The 23,336-nt window shown below is 42.8% G+C and overlaps 1 protein-coding gene across 2 annotated transcripts in view; it reads right to left on the reverse strand.

The window, feature by feature from the left end:
• The window catches only part of LOC126984173 (uncharacterized), a 76,627-nt gene that overhangs the window by 45,639 nt on the left and 7,652 nt on the right, over window positions 1–23,336 (reverse strand). The window contains exon 3 of one of the 2 annotated variants that reach the window (XM_050837593.1): window positions 6,818–7,022. The exons of the other annotated variant lie outside the window; for it this stretch is intronic. Within the exon in view, the coding sequence (XP_050693550.1) occupies window positions 6,847–7,022 (176 nt within the window). The 3' untranslated portion in view covers window positions 6,818–6,846. Of the gene's footprint in view, window positions 1–6,817; window positions 7,023–23,336 lie in introns of those variants that run through there. 2 annotated transcript variants of the gene reach the window in all.

Genomic DNA, 23,336 nt, shown 5'->3' on the forward strand with positions numbered 1-23,336 from the left:
CCACCACTACTACTACTACTACTACTGCTATTTTTTTTTAGTAGAATCCCTATATCACACCACCACGACCATCACCATCACCACCACCACAATCACCATCACAATCACCAAAACACACCTCACCTCAACACCCCCACCACCATTACAATCACCATCCCATCACTATACAACCACCACACCCACACACACACACACACACTCGCAACACACACACCCACACACACTTGCAACACCCCCTACCCCCCATCCCCCGTAGACAGACAGGCAGGCAGGCGGGCAGTGCTGCTTTAATACAACACAACTAATTGTTTCAGTATTGGATAAAAAAGGGGGGAGGGGCAGCGAGTATCAACAATGTCCACGTGAAAATAACTGTTTTCAATTAAGCCGGAGTTCCGCTGAGCCGACGGCTGCCCAGAATGTCATGCTCGTGGACACAGGCTTTCAGGGGGAGATGGACATGGGCCTGGCTCTCTTCTCTTCTCTTCTCTTCTTCCTCTTCCTCTTGCCTATTCTCTCTTTTTATATCCTTCTCCTTGTGTCAATATCCCCCTTTGCCCTTTCCCCCTTCCATCCCATCCTTTCCCCTTCTTTCCCTTTCCAGTTCCTTTTCCTCTCTTCCTATGCCTATAATCCTTGCCTTTTCCTCCCCTATTTCAGCCTCCCCCTTCCGTTCTCCCCTTTCTCCTCGTTTCCCTTTCCAGTCCCTTTTCCTCTCCTTCCCCTATGCCTATAATCCTTGCCTTTTCCTCCCCTATTTCAGCCTCCACCCCCTTTCCGTTCTCCTCTCTCTCTCTCTCTCTCTCTCTCTCTCTCTCTCTCTCTCTCTCTCTCTCTCTCTCTCTCTCTCCTTTTTCCACTTTTCCCTTCTTCGTCATATCCTCCTCCTCCTCTTCTCTCCCTCTTCTACCTTCTTTTCCGTTCCTCTTCTCTTGCCCTTCTTTCCTCCATCTCCCCTTTCTATTCCTCCACCTCCCTTTCCTCCTCCTTTCCCCTTCTCTCCCCTCCGTGCCCGCCTCGCAGTGGTCCAGATTAAGTGTGAAATGTTTACTTTATGCTGAAAATTCACTTACTTTCTTATATTCAATCCTGTTATTTTCTTTTATTCGTCCTCCTCCTTTCTCTCTCTCTCTCTCTCTCTCTCTCTCTCTCTCTCTCTCTCTCTCTCTCTCTCTCTCTCTCTCTCTCTCTCTCTCTGTCTCTATCTGTCTCTCTATCTCTCCACTTTTTCCTCTCCGTTCCCAATTCGTAACTATTTCAACTTCCATCTCTCTCTCTCTCTCTCTCTCTCTCTCTCTCTCTCTCTGTCTGTCTGTCTGTCTGTCTGTCTGTCTGTCTGTCTGTCTGTCTGTATGTCCACTTTTTTTCCTCTCCGTTCCCAATTCGTAACTATTTCAACTTCCATCTCTCTCTCGCACACACACACACACATTCCTCCACCCCCTGGCAAATTCCACCTTTTCCATTTCCTCCCCTCTCCCTTCCCTCGCTACCTCTCAATATTTTTCCATTTACCTTCTTTTTAACAGAATTGCGTAACTTCTGTCCACACCCTGTCCTACCCTTACCCCCCCAACTCTCTCTCTCTCTCTCTCTCTCTCTCTCTCTCTCTCTCTCTCTCTCTCTCTCTCTCTCTCTCTCTCTCTGAGCTCCAGGCCTTTCCTCCCTTTCCTTTAGACCTGTTCCTCTCCCTCTCTCTCTTTCTCCCTCTCTCCCTTTCCTTCCATTTCCGCCTCTCCCTGTCTCCCTTATACCCAATGACTCATCCTCTCCCTTTACGAGCATTGTATCTTCCTGCTCTCCCTTTCCTCCCTTTCCCTTTAGACCTGTTCCTCTCCCTCTCTCTCTTTCTCCCTCTCTCCCTTTTCTTCCATTTCTGCCTCTCCCTCTCTCCCTTATACCCAATGACTCATTCTCTCCCTTTACGAGCATTGTATCTTCCTGCTCACCCTTTCCTCCCTTTCCCTGTAGACCTGCTCCTCTCCCTTCCTCTCCCTCTTTCTCTCTCTCCCCCTTTCCTTCCATTTCCGCCTCTCCCTGTCTCCCTTATACCTAATGAATCATCCTCTCCCTTTACAATCATTATATCTCCCTGCCTACCTTTCCTCCCTTTCCTTCTCCACCCCCTTTTCTACCCTACCCAAGGCACCTTCCCTCCCTTACTGTACATTCTCCCTCCCTGTCACCCTGCCCCTGTACCCTGCCAGTTCCTCCCTTACCAAATGCCCCCTTCCCTCTCATCCTACATTCTCCCTCCCTGCCAGAGCTTAGTCCATCCCTTCCTTACCCAAAACACCCTTCCCTTTTATATTCTCCCTTCCCCTTCTCTCCCTGCCACTCCTCCCTTCCTCCCTGCTAGTCCTTGGTGCCTCTCTCCCTTCCCCAACACTCCCTTCTACTTTACTCTATAATCTATATTCTCCCTTCCTGTTAGAGCTCCGTTTCTCCCTTCCGCAACGCACCCTTTCACTACCCTTCCCTTGCACCCTGCTAGTATTTAATACGTTCCCCCCTTTACCCTACGCACCCTATCACCTTACTCCAATTTATCCCTCCCTGTCACCCTTCCCCCTGCACCCTCCCAAAATTAAAGTTTGCCCTTCCACTTTTATATTCTCCCTCCCTCCCTGTCACCCTCCCCCTGCACCTCTCCCTTACCCAATGCACCCCACCCATTTACCCCACACCCTCCCTCCCTGTCACCCTGCCCTGCACCCTGCCAAAACTCAAGTGTGCCCCTCCCCTTTTACATTCTCCCTCCCTCCCTGTCACCCTTTCCTTGCTTCTTTCCCTTACCCAACACACCCTACCCCCCTTACCCCACACCCTGCCTCCCTGCCACCCTGCCGTGCATCCTGTCAAAACACACACATTCTCCCTCCCTTCCTGTCACCCTTTCCTTCCTTCTTTCCCTTACCCAACGTACCCTACCCCCCCTTCCTCCACACCCTTCCTCCCTGCCACCCTGCCAAGGCTCGGCGCGTCCCTCCCTTCCCATCACTGTCAGAGGAGAAAGCGATGCTCTCCTGGTTCACATTTCCTCTTTAAATCCTTTGTCGCGTCGCCGTGCGTGAGCGGATACTCTCGCCCGTGTGTCAGAGATAGTGCTGATGGCTGCTGACGCTTCGCTGGGGCACGGGGCGGGGCGGGGCGGGGCGGGGAAGGGCAGGGGAGGGGAGAGATAAAATGGTCGGGGAGGGAGAATGGAGGAATGGATGTAAAGGAAGAGAATGGGATAGACACACGTGCGAGGGTTTTGGTGTGCGTGTGCGTGTGCGTGTGTGTGTGTGTGTGTGTGTGTGTATTATCTTGTGTAGTAAAAACGGGGGAATAAAAATAAGAGACAGACAGACACGGAGACAGACCAAATCCAAACACCATCAAGATAACACACACACACACACACACACACACACACACACACACACACACACACACACACACACACACACACAAGGATGAGGACAATAAAACAGGAAAGGGAAGGATTGATATATAAGGAAGAATAAGAGAGAGAGAGAGAGAGAGAGAGAGAGAGAGAGAGAGAGAGAAACTGACTGGCAGGAAGATAAAGGAAAATCTAAAACTGCAATTCTCAACTCTCTCTCTCTCTCTCTCTCTCTCTCTCTCTCTCTCTCTCTCTCTCTCTCTCTCTCTCTCTCGCTTCACGCCACATTGCGCACGTCCCAAATGCCCTTCCTGCCCCCCCCCCCCTCCCCTCCTCCCCCCCCCCTCCCCCCCTCCCTCTCCTATTGCTAAATGTTGTTATGTCGTAATTCGTCGATTCTCATCTTAACCGCCAACGACACGAACAGAGACTCGAACCCGCCGCCCGCCGCCTGCTTTTCTCTCTCTCTCTCTCTCTCTCTCTCTCTCTCTCTCTGCAACACACATACATACATATACATACAGACTTACATGCATACGTACACACAAATATACATAGACGTACACATATACAGACATACATACACAGTTACGTCGAAATCCTGCCTACAGAAATGGTGAAGCTAACGGTACTTTACACACGCACACACACACACACACACACACATACACACACACGCACACACACACACCATTGCGTCGAAATTCAGACCACACAGATGTATATAGGAGAACAGCTAATGGTTACACACACACACACACACACACACACGAGCGAAAACGTAGAAAATCACACAAAATAGAGAAAATATGAATGATGAAACGAATATAAAAGAAAGAAAAAGGATCGAGTATTTACAAAGCGAATCAGCCTTTTACTCCTCTCTCCCTCTCACTCTCTTTCTTCATCTATAAACGCGAGAAACAATAAACGACATAACATCTAATTAAACCGATGCGCCTAACGAGCTCATCACACACCTGTACATTCTCCTTCCCCTCGTTAATTAAGGATAAAGGTAAGTCGATATCGAAGAAGAAAAAAAAGCAAAAAAAACGTTGTCGAAAAGGAAGAAAAAAAATGAAAACTACTGTAACATAAGAGGAAGAAGACGCAAAGAAGAAGAAGAAGAGGAGGAGGAGGAGGAGGAGGTAAAGAGGAGGAGGAGGAGGAGGGGGGGACTGTACATGCTGCTACCACTCCTCCTCCTCCTCCTCCTCCTTCTCTTCCCCAAGGTGATGTACACAATGGCGGGGAAGGAGGGGAGGGGGGAGGGGTTTCGTACATGTTGTGTGGATGTTTCGTGTGTGTGTGTGTGTGTGTGTGTGTGTGTGTGGCAAACAGAAATCTGAAATAACAAGGGAGAGGCAGGACGGGCTGGGTTGGAGGAGGAGGAGGAGGAGGAGGAGGAGGAGGAGGAGGAGGAGGAAGGGGAAAAAGAAAAAAGAGCCTGACAAGAAGATGCAGAAGATGGAGAACCAACAGATGGGATAAAAGGAAAAAGAGAAAGGAGAAGATGGAGAGGAAGATGGACCAGATGGAGGAGGAGGAAGAGGAGGAGGTTCGACGGGCAAGCTGCCAAGAATTGCTCGCGAAGTAACTGAGGAAGAGAAGAGTCTTGATACAACCTCTCTCTCTCTCTCTCTCTCTCTCACGCCAAAAACCTAACCGATGGAAGTGGAAGCGAGGGAGGGAGGGAGAAGGAGAAGGGAGAGGAGGAATAATGGAATAGAAGAGGGAAGAAGGAAGGAGGAAAGAAGGAGGGAAGGAAGGAAGGAAGGTAGGGAAGGAAGGAAGGAAGGGAGGGAAGGAAGGAAGGAAGGATGGAGGGAAGGAAGGAAGGATGGAGGGAAGGAGGAAATGAAGGAAGGAAGGAGGAAAGAAAGGAGGGAAGGAAGGAAGGAAGGAGCGAAGGAGGAAAGAAAGGAGGGAAGGAAGGAAGGAAGGAGGGAAGGAAGGAAAAAGTTCGAGATTAAACACAGAATTCTAACGACCACAAAAGGCTGAGGAGGAGGAGGAGGAGGAAGAGGAGGAGGAAGAGGAAGAGGAGGAGGAGGAGAAAGAGGAAAAAGATGAAAAAAAAGAAGAAAATATCGATAATGACAAGAAAGAGAACATGACGTAACACAAGGAGAGAGAGAGAGAGAGAGAGAGAGAGAGAGAGAGAGAGAGAGAGAGAGAGAGAGAGAGAGTAGGGAACGGAGCCAGAGGACAAACTGCACAGGAGCAAAGAAACACATTGTCCTCCTCCTCCTCCTCCTCTTCTTCCTCCTCCTCCTCCTCCTCCTCCTCCCACCTCTAACCACTTCAAGACCCCATACCAATATTTAACCTAAGAGTTCCCCCTTAAAAAACCGCAACCACATCACACCACACCAAAAAGCCGCAACCTCAACCATGACACCCCACCAAAATACCGCAACCTCAACCATAACACCCCATCTAAATACCGCAACCTCACCCCTCACCAGAAAACCGCTACCTTAATCCACACCAGAAAACCGCAACCTCACCCCTCACCAGAAAACCGCTACCTTAATCCACACCAGAAAACCGCAACCTCACCCCTCACCAGAAAACCGCAACCTCACCCTAAAATGAAGCCAATAATAAAAACGAAAATAACGGAAAAAACGAAAACTAAAAAAAAAAGCGATCGCGTAAAATAAAAAATAAAAAAAAGAACCACTCACTTTAATCTTGATCCACGCCAAGAAATACGTCAATCTCAACCCAAATCCACCCAGAAAAAAAGACTATCAACCCATCCACCCCCAGTAGTCTCGACCCCCTCCACTACAACCCACAAATATAAACCACAACTTCATCTTCTACCTAATCCATACATCATAAAACCCACAACTTCAACCCACACACAGTCACTTTCTCCTCCTCCTCCTCCTCCTCCTCCTCCTCATTCTCAGCCTTTTGTGGTTGTTAGAATTCTGTGTTTCATCCCGGACATTTTCCTTCCTTCCTTCCCTCCTCCTTTCCTCCTTCCTTCCTTCTCTCCTTTTGTGGTCTAGAATTCTGTGTTTCATCGCCGGCTTTTTCCTTCCTTCCTTCCCTCCTTCTTTCCTCCTTCCTTCCTTCTCTCCTTTTGTGGTCTAGAATTCTGTGTTTCATCGCGGGCTTTTTCCTTCCTTCCTTCCCTCCTTTTTTTCCTCCTTCCTTCTTCTCTCCTTTCGTCCAATCAACAAGAAAGAAAAAGACGAAAAAGAACTGCAATTCCTACCCTCCGTCTCCCTTCCACCTCGTCCTGTAACCTCAGACATGCATAACCCACACTCTGAGACCACAACCACAACCTCCACGGAAACCCAAACAAGGCAAGGAACACAAAGAAACGCAAACAAAAACACCAACCTCTATCCATCCTCCTTCCCCCATCCACCTCGTCTCCCGCTACATCAAAAGTCCACAACGACACAACGAACACGGCGGCGCGACAACAAGTACTAAGCCTCCGAGAAGGGAAAACTGCTGAGGAACAAGAAGTCGGCGCCATCACCCTGAGGGACGCCGGAATGCAAGGAGGCCGCGAACAGAAGACCTTGAGGCTCCCGGCTACAATACATCGAAGTCAAAGGAAGCTGGAGGAGGAGGAGGAAGAGGAGGAGGAGGTCACGGCAGGCTGCAAGACCAAAGAAACTACACGTCAAAGGAGTATCGATGAAATGAGTGGAGGGAGGGAGATGGAGGAAGGAACAGAGGGAGGGGAGGAGGGAAGGGGAGGGAGGGAGGGACAAGGAGGTAGGAATGGAGGGAGAAGAAGGAAGGGAGGGAGGGAGGGATGGAGGGACAAGGAGGTAGGAATGAAGGGAGAGGAAGGAAGGGAGAAGGAGAGAGAGGGAAAGAGAAAAGAGTAAAGAAAAAGGAAAAGGAGAATACTAGACAAAAGCAAAAAGAAAATAAGAAAGAAAACGTGAATAAATGAAAGGAAAAATTAGATAATGAGAGAAAGTTGAGAAAATGAAATAAAGGAAAAAAACAGACAAACAGACAAACACAGACATAAACAGGGAAAGGCAAAATAAAGGAATCAGACGGAAAAAGACAGACAGACAGACAGGGAGAGACAAAATGAGAGAGAGAAAAAAGACGAGAATAACCAACCACTAAGCGAGACCTTCAACCTGTTTTTTCCCGCACCAAAGAAAAAAGAAAAAAAAAATAGAAAAGAGAGAGAGAGAGAGAGAGAGAGAGAGAGAGAGAGAGAGAGAGAGAGAGAGAGGAGAGGAAAGAATAAAAAGAGAGAGAGAGAGAGAGAGAGAGAGAGAGAGAGAGAGAGAGAGAGAGAGAGAGAGAGAGAGAGAGAGAGAGAGAGAGAGAGAGAGAACAACTAAAAGGGATAGATGGAAGGCAGGAAGCGCACAGGAAATTGAAGTATAAAGGGTTGTGTGTGAGAGGGATTAAAAATAAAAAAAGAAGAGTATTTGGAGGAGAGAAAAGAGGATTGGGGGAGAGAATACAACAACAACAACAACAACAACAACAACAACAACAACAGCAATAAAATGACGAGAGGAGTTAATAAATAGGAAATAGAAAGCCAGGATCGTAATAAGTCTGATATATCGAAGGGTGGACGAGAACAATGATAAACAAGAATAAGAAAATAAAGGAAAGAAAAGAATACTTAAGCGATAACAAAAATAAGAAATAAAACAAGGAAAAATGAGAATAATGAAAAATAAAGGAAAAATAAACAGATATGAGTCGGCTAATTCTTAATAACGTATCAGAAAACGGGAAGATATGAAGGAAAATGAGGGAAAATGAAAGAAAGAAAACAGAAAATGAGAAACTAAAAAACACACACACACACACACACACACACACACACACACACACACACACACACACACAGACAAGCAAACAAGCAATAAATAAAAAGAAAGGAAAACAATATGATTAACTAAAACAACGAAAGAAGAATAAAGAAATAAAAAGAGATAAATTTGTGCGACTGTGAATGTGATATATGGAAGGGTGAACTAAAATAAAGATGATAAAGAGGAAAAAGATAAATGAGAGAGAGAGAGAGAGAGAGAGAGAGAGAGAGAGAGAGAGAGAGAAATATATGTGTGGCGTTAAATAATCTAGAAGGAGCTCATCCCTCCCTTGTCAGACGCGTGGAAAGCTTGATCAGTCATCCGCGGCCCTCACCACCACCATCACCACCACCACCATGGAAGAAAGAAAAATAACACCTTTCGACCAATTGTACCTCCCTCGATAGTAACAGTAATGGCAATAGCAGTACGGAATGACATAATAGGATTTGTTTATTCGTTATCACTCATCAATATTGTCATCACCATCCTCCTCCTCCTCCTCTATTCCTATCATCTTTCCTCCTCTTCCTCCTCCTCCTCCTCCTCGCCCGCCACCACCAGCGCCTCCTAAGCTTCAAGTCCTGGACAAGTCTTGGAGCGAGTTTGAAGGAGTTTCGACAAAAGCCGTTTCCAGACTACCACCACCGCCGAGGCCGCCTACTACCGCTGCCCCTGCTCTCTTCCTCCTCTTTCCCTGCTTTCTCTGGCTTCCCTCTGCTCTTTTCCTGATCCTCTCCTTTCTTCTCTTCCCCTCTTTTCCCAATCATCTCTCTTCCCCTCTTCCTTCCTTCTGCTTCCCCTGCTTTCTTTCCTATTATTGGTCTCTCCTTCCCTCTCCTCTTCACTTCTCTTCCCCACTCTTTTCCCCAATCATATCTCTCTTCCCCTCTTCCCCACTCCTTCCCTTCCTTCCCCACTCCATAAACCCCAAACAAACGTGTATATCACCTATTTTTCCCCATCCTTCCCCTCCTCCCTTCCCCTCTTCCCCACTCTTTTCCCCCATCCTATCTCTATTCCCCTCTTCCCCACTCCTTCCCTTCCTTCCCCCACCCCATAAACCCCAAACAAACGTGTATATCCCCTAATTTACCCAATCCTCCCCCTACCCCCCTCTTCTCTTCCCCACTCTTTTCCCCCATCCTATCTCTATTCCCCTTTTCCCCACTCCTTCCCTTCCTTCCCCCACCCCATAAACTCAAAACAAACGCGTCTTTCACCTAATTTTCCCCATCCTTCCAATCCTCCCTTCTTTTCTTCCCCACTTTTCCTATCTCTATTCCCCTCTTCCCCACTCCGTCCCTTCCTTTCCCCCCCACCATAAACCCAAACAAACGTATATATCACCTATTTTTTTCCCTATCTTTCCCCTCCTCCCTTCCTCTCTTCCCTACTCTGTTCCCCTCTTCCCCACTCCGTCCCTTCCTATCCCTTTCCATTAACCCAAAAAAACGTATATTTAACCGATTTTTCCCCATCCCACCCCTCTTCCCCTCTTCCCAACTCTTTTCCCTTCCTTCCCCACCCCAATTTCACCCACTTTCTCCTTCCTTCTCCTCTTCTCTTCTCTTCCCCACTCTCTCCCTTCTCCTCCTCCCCTTTCCCTGACCTAGCTGCAATCCTCCCCTCCCCTTCTTCTCCCCCTCCTCCACCCCCAATTTCACCCACTTTATCCTTCTTTCTCCTCTTCTCTTCCCCACTCTCTCCCTTATTCTCCACCTCCCCTTTCCCTGACCGAGCTGCAATCCTCCCCTCCCCTTCTTCTCCCCCTCCTCCACCTCACTCCCCCTCCATCCCTTCCCCCTCTCCCCCTGTGATGCAAAAATAATCCCTCGGTATAAACGGCCAAAGTTGCCTCGTTGCTCCGTGGAAATTTTTGACGCGGCCGAATTTCCCATCAAACCTTCCCAATAGATGAAGTAAAAAAGAAAAATAGTGATAAAGAAAAGAAAAGTCTATTGTTGTTCGATATTTACCTGATGGTTTCGTTTTTTTAATCAAGGTAAGTCGATATGTGTTAAAAAAAGTGAAGTGTTGAAATAAAGGAAGCAGTAACTTGAAACTATCCCATTAAAAAGTAGTAATAGTAATAATAATAATAATAATAATAATAATAATAATAATAATAATAATAATAATAATAATAATAATAATAATAATAATAATAATAATAATAATAAAAGACTAATTCGATATTCACATGCTTTTTTTTTTCTTTAAGGTTAATCTATAGTTCAAGGTTTATTTATTTTTTGTCAAGGTGAGTCAACAGGTAAGTTAAGTGTATTGAAAAGAGTGAAAAGAGTATCCCATGAAACCGCTCCATCAGATAAAATACAAAAGAAAAAGAAAAAAATGTCCAATGTTCGATATTTACGTGGCGATAGAAAGTCTTGAAATGCCTGACTCAATGCAACATGAAACTCCAGGAAAAACAGAACACGAAACTCCAGTACAAATACAACACTAAACTCCACTAACAATATAACAGAAAAAGAAAGATATATTATCCTGCTGTTTATTAACCTGTATTAAGTTCTTCAAAAATCCAGACAGGTTAGGCCCGTCTGCAGTGCTGGTTTTTGTGTTCGTGTCTGAGTGTGAAAGCTTCCATTCACCTCCATTATTTAGCTGCTAAGTGTCCACGTGTGAAAAGGGCCTCTAGTATTGTTAGTAAAGTAGTCATATATTTTCAGAAATCTAGTAATCGGTATAACATAATAAAAAAGCTAATATGATGTGTAATATCAGTTGGTTACCCGAAAATAATGTAGTAAAAGCAATCAGTGTAATAGCGTTAGATAATCAGCGACGCAATATTTAATCAGTAAGTAATATCCGGTAGTAAATGATAGATGAACGATTACCGAAAGAACGTAATGAAAGCAATCACTGTAAACGGCGTAATACAATCAGTGGCGGAACACAAAATGAGAAAGTAATATCAGTGAATTAATAGATTATGTAAATTAGATGAATTAGAATAGATTACCCATAACCCAAAATAATAATAAGTAATATCAGTCTGTTAATACGTGAAAAAATAAAAAATAAATGTAATACCTAAAGCAATCAACGTAGCATCGAAATAATCAGTAATATAATGGCGAGTAACGTTAGCCAGGGAGGGAGAGGGGGGGAGGAAAGGGAGAGGAAAGGGAGGAAGGGAAGGGGAAGGAAGTGGAGGGGAGGAAGGAAAGAGAAGGAAGGTAGGTAAGGGATGGGGAGGAAAACATGAAAGGAAGGGGAAGGGAAGGGGAAGAAGGGAAAGGAATGGGAGGGGGAAGGAAGAGGAAGGGGGAAAGGAAGGAGGGAGGGGGGAAGAGAAACGAGAAGGGAAGGTGAGGGGGAAGGAAGGAGGAAAGAAGGAGGGGAGGAAGAGAAACGGGGAGATGGGAAGGTGGAGGGGAGAAGGAAGGGAAGGTGAGGTGAGGGGGGAAGGAAGGAAAGGGAAGGAAGGAGGGAAGGAAGGGAAGGGGAAGGAGAGGAAGGGGAGGGAGAAGGGAAGGGGAGGGAGAAGGAAAGGAAAGGGAGAAGGAAAGGAAGGAAGGGGGAAGGAGAGAGGAAGAAGGGAAAGGAAGAGGAGGGGGACAGGAAAGAAAGGGAGGGGGAAGGAAGGAATGGGAGGGGGAAGGAAGGACGGGGGAAGAAAATAAGGGGAGGGAGAAGAAAGGAAAGGGAGGGGGAAGAAAGGGAAGCTGAGGGTGAAGGAAGGAAGAAAGGAAGGGGGGGAAGTAAGGGGAAGAAGGAAGGGGAGGGAACAGGAAAGAAAGGGAGAAGGAAGGGGAGAAGGGACAAAAATGAAGGTAGGCGGAAAATATATAAAAAAATAAATATAAAAAAAAACAATGCAACAAAATCTCCATGTCAATAACGATAAAATGCAATAAAAAAAACAGCAAAGACCATCAATGAACACAAAAAAAAGAAAATAGTAATAAAGTTTAAATATCACAATAAAACTTCACTCAGATTATACCATTTTTTATTCCTTTTATTTTTTGCTAAAACACACAAGAAAAAAATGATAGATAATGAATAGTTTAAATATCACACTAAAACCTCATTCAGATTATACCATTTTTTATCCTTTTTTTTTTTTTTTGCTAACACCCACAAAAAATAAAAAATAGATAGAATAGTTTAATTATCACACTAAAACCTCACTCAGATTATACCATTTTTTATCTTTTTTTTTTTGCTAACACCCACAAAAAATACAAAAAATAGATAGAATAGTTTATCACACTAAAACCTCACTCAGATTATACCATTTTTTATCTTTTTTTTTTTGCTAACACCCACAAAAACAAATGATAGATTATGAATAGTTTAAATATCGCACTAAAACCTCACTCAGATTATACCATTTTTTATTCTTTTTTTTTTTTACTACAATCATACAATACACATGGAAAAAAATCGCACTTCATCTGTTATTTTATCGATTATTTTTTTTTTATATTAATTTATCTATCTCTATTTTATTTATTTTATTTATGTATTTCCTTCTCCCTCACCTCTCCCTTCTCTCTCCTAATCCTCCTTCCCCCTTCACCTTTCCTTCCTTCTCCCTCCCCTTCCTTCCTCTCCTTCCTTCTCCCTTTCCATCCCCTCCTTCCTTCCTCTTCCCTTCCTTATATTTATTTTATCTCTTTATTTTTGCTATTATTTTCTATTGGTTTTTTTTCTTGCCACTTAATCAAAAAATAATAATTAAGCTGCTCCGGATTATAGCTGAGCATTATAATGACCCGAGGGGGGAGGAGGGGAGGGGGGGAAGGGGAGGGGGAAAACTCTATCTATCTATCTATCTATCTATCTTATCTATTTCATCCCTTCATACGTAAACAACCACGATAGAGAAAGCTTAATACCACCACCACCATCACCACCACCACAATCACCACCCTCACTACCACAATCACTCTTCTCCACCCTCACCATCATTACCATCACCATCACCACCACCACCATCATCATCATCTCCACTCTTCATCTCCAGTTAAAGAATGATGATGATGATGATGATGATATTTTTGCTTTCCTTTTTTATATATTACTTTAAATCACTTAACATCTTTCTTTATGATTATTTTCACTAATGTCTCGCGCTATTTTTTTTATCAGTACAATTTTTTTTTACGTTTTTTTTTTCTTTTACTGTATTTTCTTTTATATCCTTTTTTATTATTTATTTCTTACCTTGTCTTTCTTTTTCATCATTTTCTATTTCGCATTTCCTCCCTCTCCCTCTTTTTATCATTTTATATTTTGTCTTTCTCTTTCTCTTTTCTCTTTTTTTTTTTTTGCACGAGTCTTCATTTCGCGTCTGCTTCATGTGTTTTTTTTTTTTTCTCCTTTCGTTGTTGTTGTTGTTGTTGTTGTTGTTGATTTTCGGTTATAAGTTAGTAATGAATGTTCCTGTTCTTTCACATTTTATTTTTCTTGTTTTTTTTCTGCAGGATTTCTCTTCTATTTTTATTTATTTATTTATTCATTTACTTATTTATTTTGCTTTTAACTTTCTCCATTTCCTCTATCTTTTTTCATGGGGTGAGATGTGATATTTTTTGCAGGATTTCATGGGGTGAGATGTGATATTTTTTGCAGGATTTTTTTCTCTATCTTTTTACCTTATTCTACATTTTCTCTATCTTTTTTCATGGGGTGTGATGTTAGGTTTTTTTTTTTTTTGCAGGATTTTTTTTCTCTATCTTTTTATCTTATTCTCCATTTCCTCTATCTTTTTTTTATGGGGTGTGATGTAATATTTTTTTGCAGGATTTTTTTCTCTATCTTTTTATCTTATTCTACATTTCCTCTATCTTTTTTCATGGGGTGAGATGTAATATTTTTTTGCAGGATTTTTTCTCTATCTTTTTATCTTATTCTACATTTCCTCTATCTTTTTTCATGGGGTGAGATGTAATATTTTTTTGCAGGATTTTTTCTCTATCTTTTTACCTTATTCTACATTTCCTCTATCTTTTTTCATGGGGGGTGATGTTATATTTTTTCTTTGCAGGATTTTTTTTCTTTTTATCTTTTTCCTTTATTCTACATTTCCTCTATCTTTTTTTTCTTGGGTGTTATGTTATATTTTTTCCCCCTCTTTTTCCCTTTTTATTTATACGCGCTATGGAAAAATACTCGCTTTGATAGTTTGAAATTTCTCCCCACATCATTTTTCGACAATTCCAAACCATTTTTTATCAATTCTGGACCACAATCACTTTTTCATTCTCTTCCCGAAAAAAAAAAACGGAAAAGAAAAAAAAATGTCCCTTCCGCCGCAGAGTTTTCATACTGGCCCATAACTTTTTTTTTTTCCCTCATACTCACCAAAAAGATTCGTCACACTTTTCGTCCCCAAACTCACCACTCGGCACCGTTAAAATGACGCCGAAATATCCACATTATGCGTATCTAGGATCAAATACTTCTATGACTGTATATTTAAGTCTTTTGCAATACTAAGTTCACCGTTCATGTATCTATCGTCTGTATTTCCTTATATTCCGTGTACCTCTATGTGTCCTTGCCTTACTAAGTTCACCAATCATGTGTTTCTTTAAGCCTCGCCTCAGTTCGCTTGTTTGAAAGAGCCCTGATAGAGATTGCTGGGATTTTCATGGCCTCCCAAACACTCCACACATGTCCCTGATGCCCCAAATTACCTTGAATCTGAGTTTGACGAGCGGCGTGTCATTCATTTCCACTACAAAGCGACGATTTCCGAATACAAAAAGTAGCATTCATATAGCTCCACTTTTCACTTTTCATACTTTCCTTCCCTTCCCTTCCTTCCCCTCTCACCTTCCCTTCTCCTCCCATCCCTTCCTTCCGCCCTCACCTTCCCTTCCTCAGTCTCTTCCCTCCCTTCCTTCTCCCCTTTATCGTTCGTTCTGGCTCAACCTATAACAAAAGAACCTATCGAAAAACCTATCAGAAAGCATATTATAGGCTCTCTTTCCTCCATTCTCTTGGTTCATCCCTCGTTCTTACTCAATCTATCACGAAAGATCATATCACAAGCCCTCCCTATCCCCTATCACGAAACTATATTATAGGTCCTCTTTCCTCCATTCTCTTAGTTCATCCCTCGTTCTTACTCAATCTATCACGAAAGATCATATCACAAGGCCTCCCTATCCCCTATCACGTACCACAATAGAAAAGAGCAAACAGCCAGCCGCTTCTAAATGCCCCTTACATGACCCTGGTGCCCTAAATTGCCGTGAAGCTGAGTTTAACGAATAGCATCCTTTCATTCATTTCCACTTCAAAGAGATGATTTTTACGCACATCCTACGCACGTGTTGTTAGGCCACACCTGTTTCATGAGCCCTGCAGGTGTGTGGGTGTGCGTGTGGGATGATTAAAGGATGAGGGGGGGGAGGGATGTAAGGATGGGAGGAGAAGGGGATAGGAGGGGGAAGTGGGATGGAAGAGATAGGAAGGGAAGGTGAGTGCGGAGGGAGAAGGGAGGGAAGAGATGAAGGTAGGAAAGGTGAATGGGGAAGGAAGAGTAGAGGAAAGGAGTAGTGAAGGGGAAGGGGAGAAGGAAGGGAGGGAAGAGACTGAGGAAGGGAAAGTGAGGGGGGAAGAAAGGGATGGGAGGGGAGAGGAAGGAAGGAGAAGAGGGAGGGGAAGGGATGAGAATGAGGAAGAGAAGGTGAGAGGGGAAGGGAAGGAAGAAGGAAGGGAAGGGAATGAGAAAGGAAGGAAAGTATGAAGAGGAAGGGAAAGGGAAGGGAAGGAAGGAAGGGAAAGCAGGAAAGTTTCGTTTAGTCGGCGCAACATCTGGGGTCATATGCCGAAGAGAGACAGAAGGGGAAGGAATTTAGGAGAAGGGGAAGGAAGGGAAGGGGGAAAGTAAGGGAAAAGAGACAGGTAAAAGACAGGGAGGAGATTGGAAACCGCACAAAAATGACGGTAAACGGTAGGACAAAATACAAAAAAAAATTCTAATGCAACAAAGCTACATACCAAAAAAATCTACTCACTTCAGATTATTTCACAAGCGAGTCAGATTAAAAAAAAATAACAATTCCACGAAAGAGAATATATACACAAAAATACCAGCACTTCTCTCTCTCTCTCTCTCTCTCTCTCTCTCTCTCTCTCTCTCTCTCTCGAGGCTCCCACGCAGCTTATACGCTAGAAAAAAATGGGAAAAATAAAGAAAAAAACACAGACGCTTGTGAAATTTTATATACAGTAAGGCCGGGGAAAGTGAGGGGGGGAGGGAGAGGGGGAAGAGAATGGGGAAGGGAAGGAAGGGAAGGGGAGGGGTAGAAAGGAAGGTATGGGAGGGGTAGAAAGGAAGGTATGGGAGTGGGAAGGAAGGAAAGGGAAGGGAAGGGAAGGGAAGGGATGGGAAGGGAAAGGAAGGAAAGGGACGGGACGGAAAGGGAAGGGAAGGGAAAGGAAGGGAAGGGAAAAATTAAAACTGAGGACGAATATTGGAGAAAAAACAAAACAAAAAATGACCGACATCAAAAAGGAGGAAAACGTGAATTCGTAAATTAGTAAGAAAAAAAAAAGATAAAAGGAAAAAGATAATCGGAAAAACTGAGCCAAAAAAAGAGAAAATAAGACGAATATAAGAAAAAATTGACGATACATGAGAGAAAAGGAACAAACGAGACTAAGAAAAAAAGTAAAAAACAAAAAAGGAAAAAGGAAAAAAACGGTAGACTAAGAAAAAAGAAAAAACATGAGAAAAAAGGGAAAAGGAAAAAAGGGCAGACGCTCGTAAGAAAAAAAATGAAAAAATGAAAAACTGGAAAAAATACTAAAAGGAAAAAAGTAAAAAAAAAAAGATACAAAGACATATTTAAACGAAGGAAAGTATATGGAAGAAAATAAGAATAAGGAAAATAAGGAAAATATATATGAAAGAAAATAAGGAAAAGGAAAAATAAGGAGAATAAGGAAAATATATATGAATGAAAATAAGGAAAAGGAAAAACAGGGAAAATAATGAAAATATATATGAAAGAAAAGGAAAAGAAAAATTAAGGAAAATAAGGAAAATATATGGAAGAAAAAACGGAGAAAAAATAAGGAAAACAAGGAAAATATATGGAAGAAAACAAGGAAAAGGGAAAATAAGGAAAATATATGGAAGAAAACAAGGAAAAGGGAAAATAAGAAAAATAAAAAAATATTAAAGAAAACAAGGAAAAGGAAAAATAAGGATAATAAGAAAATATATGGGAGAAAACAAGAAAAAGGAAAATAAGGAAAATATATGCAAGAAAATACGGAAAAGGAAAAGTAAGGAAAACAAGAAAAATATGTCAGAAAATGAGGAAAAGGAAAAATAAGGAAACTATACGGAAGAAAATAAGGAGAGAGAGAGAGAGAGAGAGAGAGAGAGAGAGAGAGAGAGAGAGAGAGAGAGAGACCGAAAACAAAAACAAAAAAAACAGCGCCATTACGGACTTCAATACAGCGAAATTCGGCTTATTACGGACGTTTCGGAGCCGCCCGCGGACTCATTTGGCTCAGACGGTTAAAGCTCCAGAAAGTCCGCTATATCCGAGATGGTAAGCTGACATTATGAACAGCTGACAGGCTCCCACGTGCTGTGCTGCCTTGTTCCGGCCTGGCTGACGCGGGGGTGGGGGGGGGGGGGAGTGAAAGGGAGGGAGAGAGAGAGGAGTGAGGGAGGGAGAAGGAAAGGAGGGAGGGAGGGAGGGTGAGAGAAAGGAGTGGAAGGGAGAGAAAGAAGTGGAACAGAGGGAAAGCAAGGAATGGAAGGGAGGAAAAGAGAAGGGAATGGAAGGGAGGGAGAGAAAGGAATGGAAGGGAGGGAGGGAGAAATGAGTGGAAGAGAGGGAGGGAGAAAGGAGTGGAAAAGAGGGAGAGAGAAAGAAGTGAAGGAGGGAAGGAGAGAAAAAGGAGGGAAGGATGGAGGGGAGAAAGAAAGGAATAGGGGAAAGTAGAGAAGAGGAAAAGGAATCACAAAGGGAAAATAAAGGGAATAGTTGAATAAGAACAAAAAAAAGAAGGGTGGAAGAGGGAAATATTGAAGGATTAAATGGAGACAGGGAGAGGGATTGACGAAGTGAGGGGAAAGGGAGATTGGGGGAGGGTGTGAGAGAGAGGGAGGAAGGGAGAGGAAGGGAGAGATGGAAGGGATAGGTAAATTGGGTGAGAAAGGTAGGTAGGGAGAGAGAGAGAGAGAGAGAGAGAGAGAGAGAGAGAGAGAGAGAGAGAGAGAGAGAGAGAGAGAGAGAGAGAGAGAGAGAGAGAGAGAGAAAGGGACTGTCACATTTAAAATTACCTCTAAATTTGATAAAGGTTAATTATTCACATTTCGGCGGAGTGTGACGCAGGTTGCCGGATACATACACACATACATACATACATACATACATACACACACACATAAATACATAATAGATACATATAGGTGGATGTGTAAAGTGATAGATAGATAGATAGATAGATATGGACAAATACGTAAAAAGATTAAAAGATGAAGTGATTTGTTGACAGACAGACAGACAGAGGGAGATTGATGGAAATACAGAGGATAAAGGACAGAATGACAGACGGATAAAAGAGTGACGGATGGATGGACGCACACACACACACACACACACACACACACACACACACACACACACACACACACACACACACACACACACACACTCCCCCACTCCATCCTAAACCTAACCAAAAAAGTATAAAATAGAAAAAAATATTACAAAACTCAAACAATAAAAAAGATCATTAGGCAAACTCATTATATTAACTTTCTTTTTAATCAAACACTTTAGGGATTAATAAACGTCTCTAGTCCCATTGCATTTATTAGTAGTGTGTTTGCATCCTGTTTAAAACGCGTTACTTGAGAGAGAGAGAGAGAGAGAGAGAGAGAGAATATATATAACATTACTGCCCACGCCACTGTGTACCAAAAAATAAATATATCATGTTGTTGTTGTTGTTGTGGTGGTGGTGGTGTGGTTATTTTCTCTTCGGGGACTGTTACTTCATGACCTCATCACCATCATCACCATCACCATCACCATCACCACCATCACCATCATAATCATCATCATCACCATCATCATCACCATCACCACCATCACCACCATCACCACCATCATCACCATCACCATCATCATCATCATCACCATCACCATCATCATCTCTCTTCGAACCAACACATCCTTCTTCTTCTTCATTATCAACTCCTCCTTCTTCTTCTTCTTCTTCTTCTCCTCCTCCTCCTCCTCCTCCTCCTCCTCCCCCATTAGACTCGGCCCATTACCCAGGTATGGCAAGAGTTCCCACGCTAATCACCTTCTCCCAATCACCTGTAGACACCCACGACCAGGTAATCTCTCTCTCTCTCTCTCTCAGCATGCAGTTTATCCTAAAAGTCGTTCACTCCTAAGTTTTAATGGCAGACTATTATATATCCAGTTTTATCTCCGTCTGAGTTTAAGGAATCTATGTTTAAGCCTTAAGCCTTCTATAATCTACCTATCTATCTGTCTAGCTGTCTATTTATCTATGTCTATCTATCTATTTATCTATCCGTCTGTCTGTCTGTGTATCTATCTAATTATGGCTTCAAGATATTGCAAAACTAAGGATATCATTAACACAATCATCGTATTTCTCTAACAATACCAAACTAACACAATATTTCATTCCATCATTCATTTTATTATTCATCTCATTCTTCATCTTATCCTTCATCTCCTCATTCATATCATTATTCATTTTTTTCCTCATTATCTCATCACACATCTCATTATGCATCTCCTCCTTCACCTCCTTCATCTCCTCATTCATCCTCTCATTATCTCATCACTCAGCTCATTATTCATCTCCTCCTTCACCTCCTTCATCTCCTCATTCATCCTCTCATTATCTCATCACTCAGCTCATTATGCATCTCCTTCACCTCCCCCTCCATCCCAACACAATATCTCATCCCATCATTCATTTTATTATTCATCTCATTCTTCATCCTACTCATCTTTTTTCTTCCTCATTATTTCATCACTCATCTCAATCTTCATCTCCTTCACCTCCTCATTATCCATCTCCTCCTTCACCTCCTCCTCCATCCCAAGCCACGTCTCGAATTCACAGGCAATATTAAGAAGACAATGGAGTTCAGTTTTCAGAAGACGAGGAAATTAAAAGGAAACACAAACTAAGGGAGACACACGCCAGTCCTTAGCCAACCATACAGACAGACAGACAGGCACACACGTTTCCTCTATCGCTGGTTTTGAATTCCATGTGTTGTCTGCGCATCTCGCCTCCACATCAACAAACATAGGAAGCCAAGAAAAGCAATAAAGTCACGATAACGAACGAGACAAGAGAGTTGGGTTGGGTCTGCTGGTCGTCTGTTTTGTTGGTGTAGTGGGAGTGAGTGAGTGAGGGAGAGAGTGAGTGAGGAGGGAAGGAGGAAGTGAAGGAGTGTGAGTGATTGAGTGAGTGATAAGGTGAGTGAGTGAGTGTGTGTGTGGGTGTGAATGAGTGAGTGAAGGAATGAATAAGTGAGTAAGTGGATGAAGGAATCTGAGTGAGTGTGAGTGAATGTGAGTGAATATAAAGAGATAGAGCAAAATAAAATAAAAGGTAAGTGTCTTATAGTTTAATACATCAAAAAAAATACCATACCTTTATCTTTTACGAGACACTGACACGAAGGATTTAAAGGCAGTCGATGATAGAGAAAATAGGGATTACTTAAACAAAAATGAAGCCACCAAATAAAGAAACGTAAATAAAATCACAAATAAAAATGTAAACACCGTCAGTACTGTACACACACACACACACACACACACACACACACACACACACACACACACTACAGCATTCCCACTCCCTTGATTCATCCAAAAAAAAATTCACAGCGGTAGTACACGAAGATAAGATACCGTCAGTTACACGCCACCCCAACACACACACACACACACACACACGCACACACCATCAAGGCGCCATCTCTTCACCCTTCACCTATCACCCCCAAAATCTATTACGACCCTCCCAAAGACGTCCCCTTGTCGCCTTATTGAATTTTTGAGTGATTGCTTCAGCGAGGGGGGCGGGGGGGGCAGGAAGAGGAGGAGGTAGAGGAGGAGGCAAAGGAAGAGGGAGGGAGAGGAAGGAAAGCAGCAGGGGAAGGGGGGGAGGGGGGGTGCAAGGAGCTGAAGCAAATGGAGGAACAAGAGGGAGAGGGAAAAGGGAACAAAAGGGAGTTGGGGTAGGAAAAGGAGGAGGGAGGGGAAGAAGAGGAGGAGGAACAGGAAGAATAGGAAAAGGAAGGAGAGGAAGAAAGAATCGGAACAAAAGGGGCCGGAGGAGAAGGAACAAGAAGATGAGGAGGAGGAAACGGAAGAGGGAAAGGAAGAGGAGAAATAGAAAGGAGAAGAGAAGCAGGAGGAAGATGAGGAGAAAAAGGAAGAAGGGAAATGTGAAGAAAAACATCAGGAGAATGGGGAAGAGAAGGAGGAGGAGGAGGAGAAGGATGAGAAGGAAAGGAGGAATAAACCAGAGAAAAGGAGGAGGAAGAAGAAGAAGATGAAGAAGAAGAAGATGAAGAAGAAGAAGAGGATGAAGAAGAAGAAGAGGATGAAGAAGAAGAAGAGGATGAAGAAGAAGAAGAAGATGAAGAAGAAGAAGAGGATGAAGAAGAAGAAGAGGATGAAGAAGAAGAAGAGGATGAAGAAGAAGAAGAGGATGAAGAAGAAGAAGATGAAGAAGAAGAAAAGGATGAAGAAGAAGAAAAGGATGAAGAAGAAGAAGAAGAAGAAGAGGATGAAGAAGAAGAAGGAGAGAAAAATCAGCAGGATAAAGAGGGTAGAAGGGGAAAGAGGAATAAGAACAGGAAGAAGAGGGGAGAAGGAAGAGGAAGAGAAAGACAAGAAACAGGAGAATAAGCATTTGAAAAAGAAAAAAAATACAGACGATGGGAAAGGGAAATAACGAAGGCTTAAAATCAAGAAAGAAAATGGAATGACGAAGAGAAGATGAAGGGGAAAGATAAGATAAAAAGAGGAAGAGGAAGAAGGTAAAGAAAACAGTTGAATAAGAGCGAAAAGAGAATGGGAAATAATGGAGGTGTAAAATAACAAAAAAAAAGAAAATGGAATAACGAAAAGAAGATGAAGGGAACAGATAGATAAGATAAAAAAGGGGAAGAGGGAAAGGAAAATAAATAAGATAAATGGAGCAAGCAGTTGAATAAGGAAAAATGAGGAAAATGAATAAGGAAAGAACGTAGGCTTAAAGTAAAAAAAAAAAAGAAAAAAGAAAATGGAATGACGGAGAAGATGATAGGGACAATTAAATAAAGAAAAATAAAGAAAATGAGAAAAGAAAATACTGAAGAAGGAAATGAAGCAAGGGAAGATGAAGGCAGTAAATTTATAAGAAAAGAAGATGGGAAAGAAAAATATCGAGACTTTAAAGAAGGAAAGAGGAAAGGAAATAACGAAGGGAGGACAAAGGATGCAGTTGAAAAGGAAGAAAAAAAGAGAATGGGGAAGGAAAATACTGAGATGTTATGATAATTATGAAAGAAAAGAGGAAAAGGAAAATGGGGAAGGAAAGGAAAGGAGAGGAAAAAAACGAAGGCTTAAAGAAAACGGAGTGACGAAGAGAAGATAAAGGGGAGACATGAATAAAAGAAAAGAAAAGAACATGGGAAACATGGAAATAAATGATAAGGGGGACTAAAAAGATTAATTCATTCCCCTAAGCCGCCATTTTATTTTCCCGTTTCTTCTCTCTTTCTTTTCCTCTTCCTTATCGACTTTTCCTCTTTCCCCTTCTACCCTCATTCTCCTGTTGATTTTCCTCTCCTTTTTCCTCCTCCTCTTCTTCCCCCTCCTTTTCTCTGGTTTATTCTTCCTTCCCTTCTCATTCTTCTCCTCCTCCTCTTCCTCTCCGTTCTCCCGATGCTTCCCTTCCTTTCCCTTCTTCCTTTTCCTCCTCATCTTCCTCCTCCTCCTACTCCTTCAGCCCACAGAACACGTTAACTTTGATCACCCCCAAGAAGCACAATCATATACGCTCTCATAATCTTAATTGAATACTCGCCTTTTACGAAT

This window comes from Eriocheir sinensis, chromosome 56 (genome assembly GCF_024679095.1).
Source record: "Eriocheir sinensis breed Jianghai 21 chromosome 56, ASM2467909v1, whole genome shotgun sequence".
In the NCBI taxonomy this organism is placed as follows: domain Eukaryota; kingdom Metazoa; phylum Arthropoda; class Malacostraca; order Decapoda; family Varunidae; genus Eriocheir; species Eriocheir sinensis.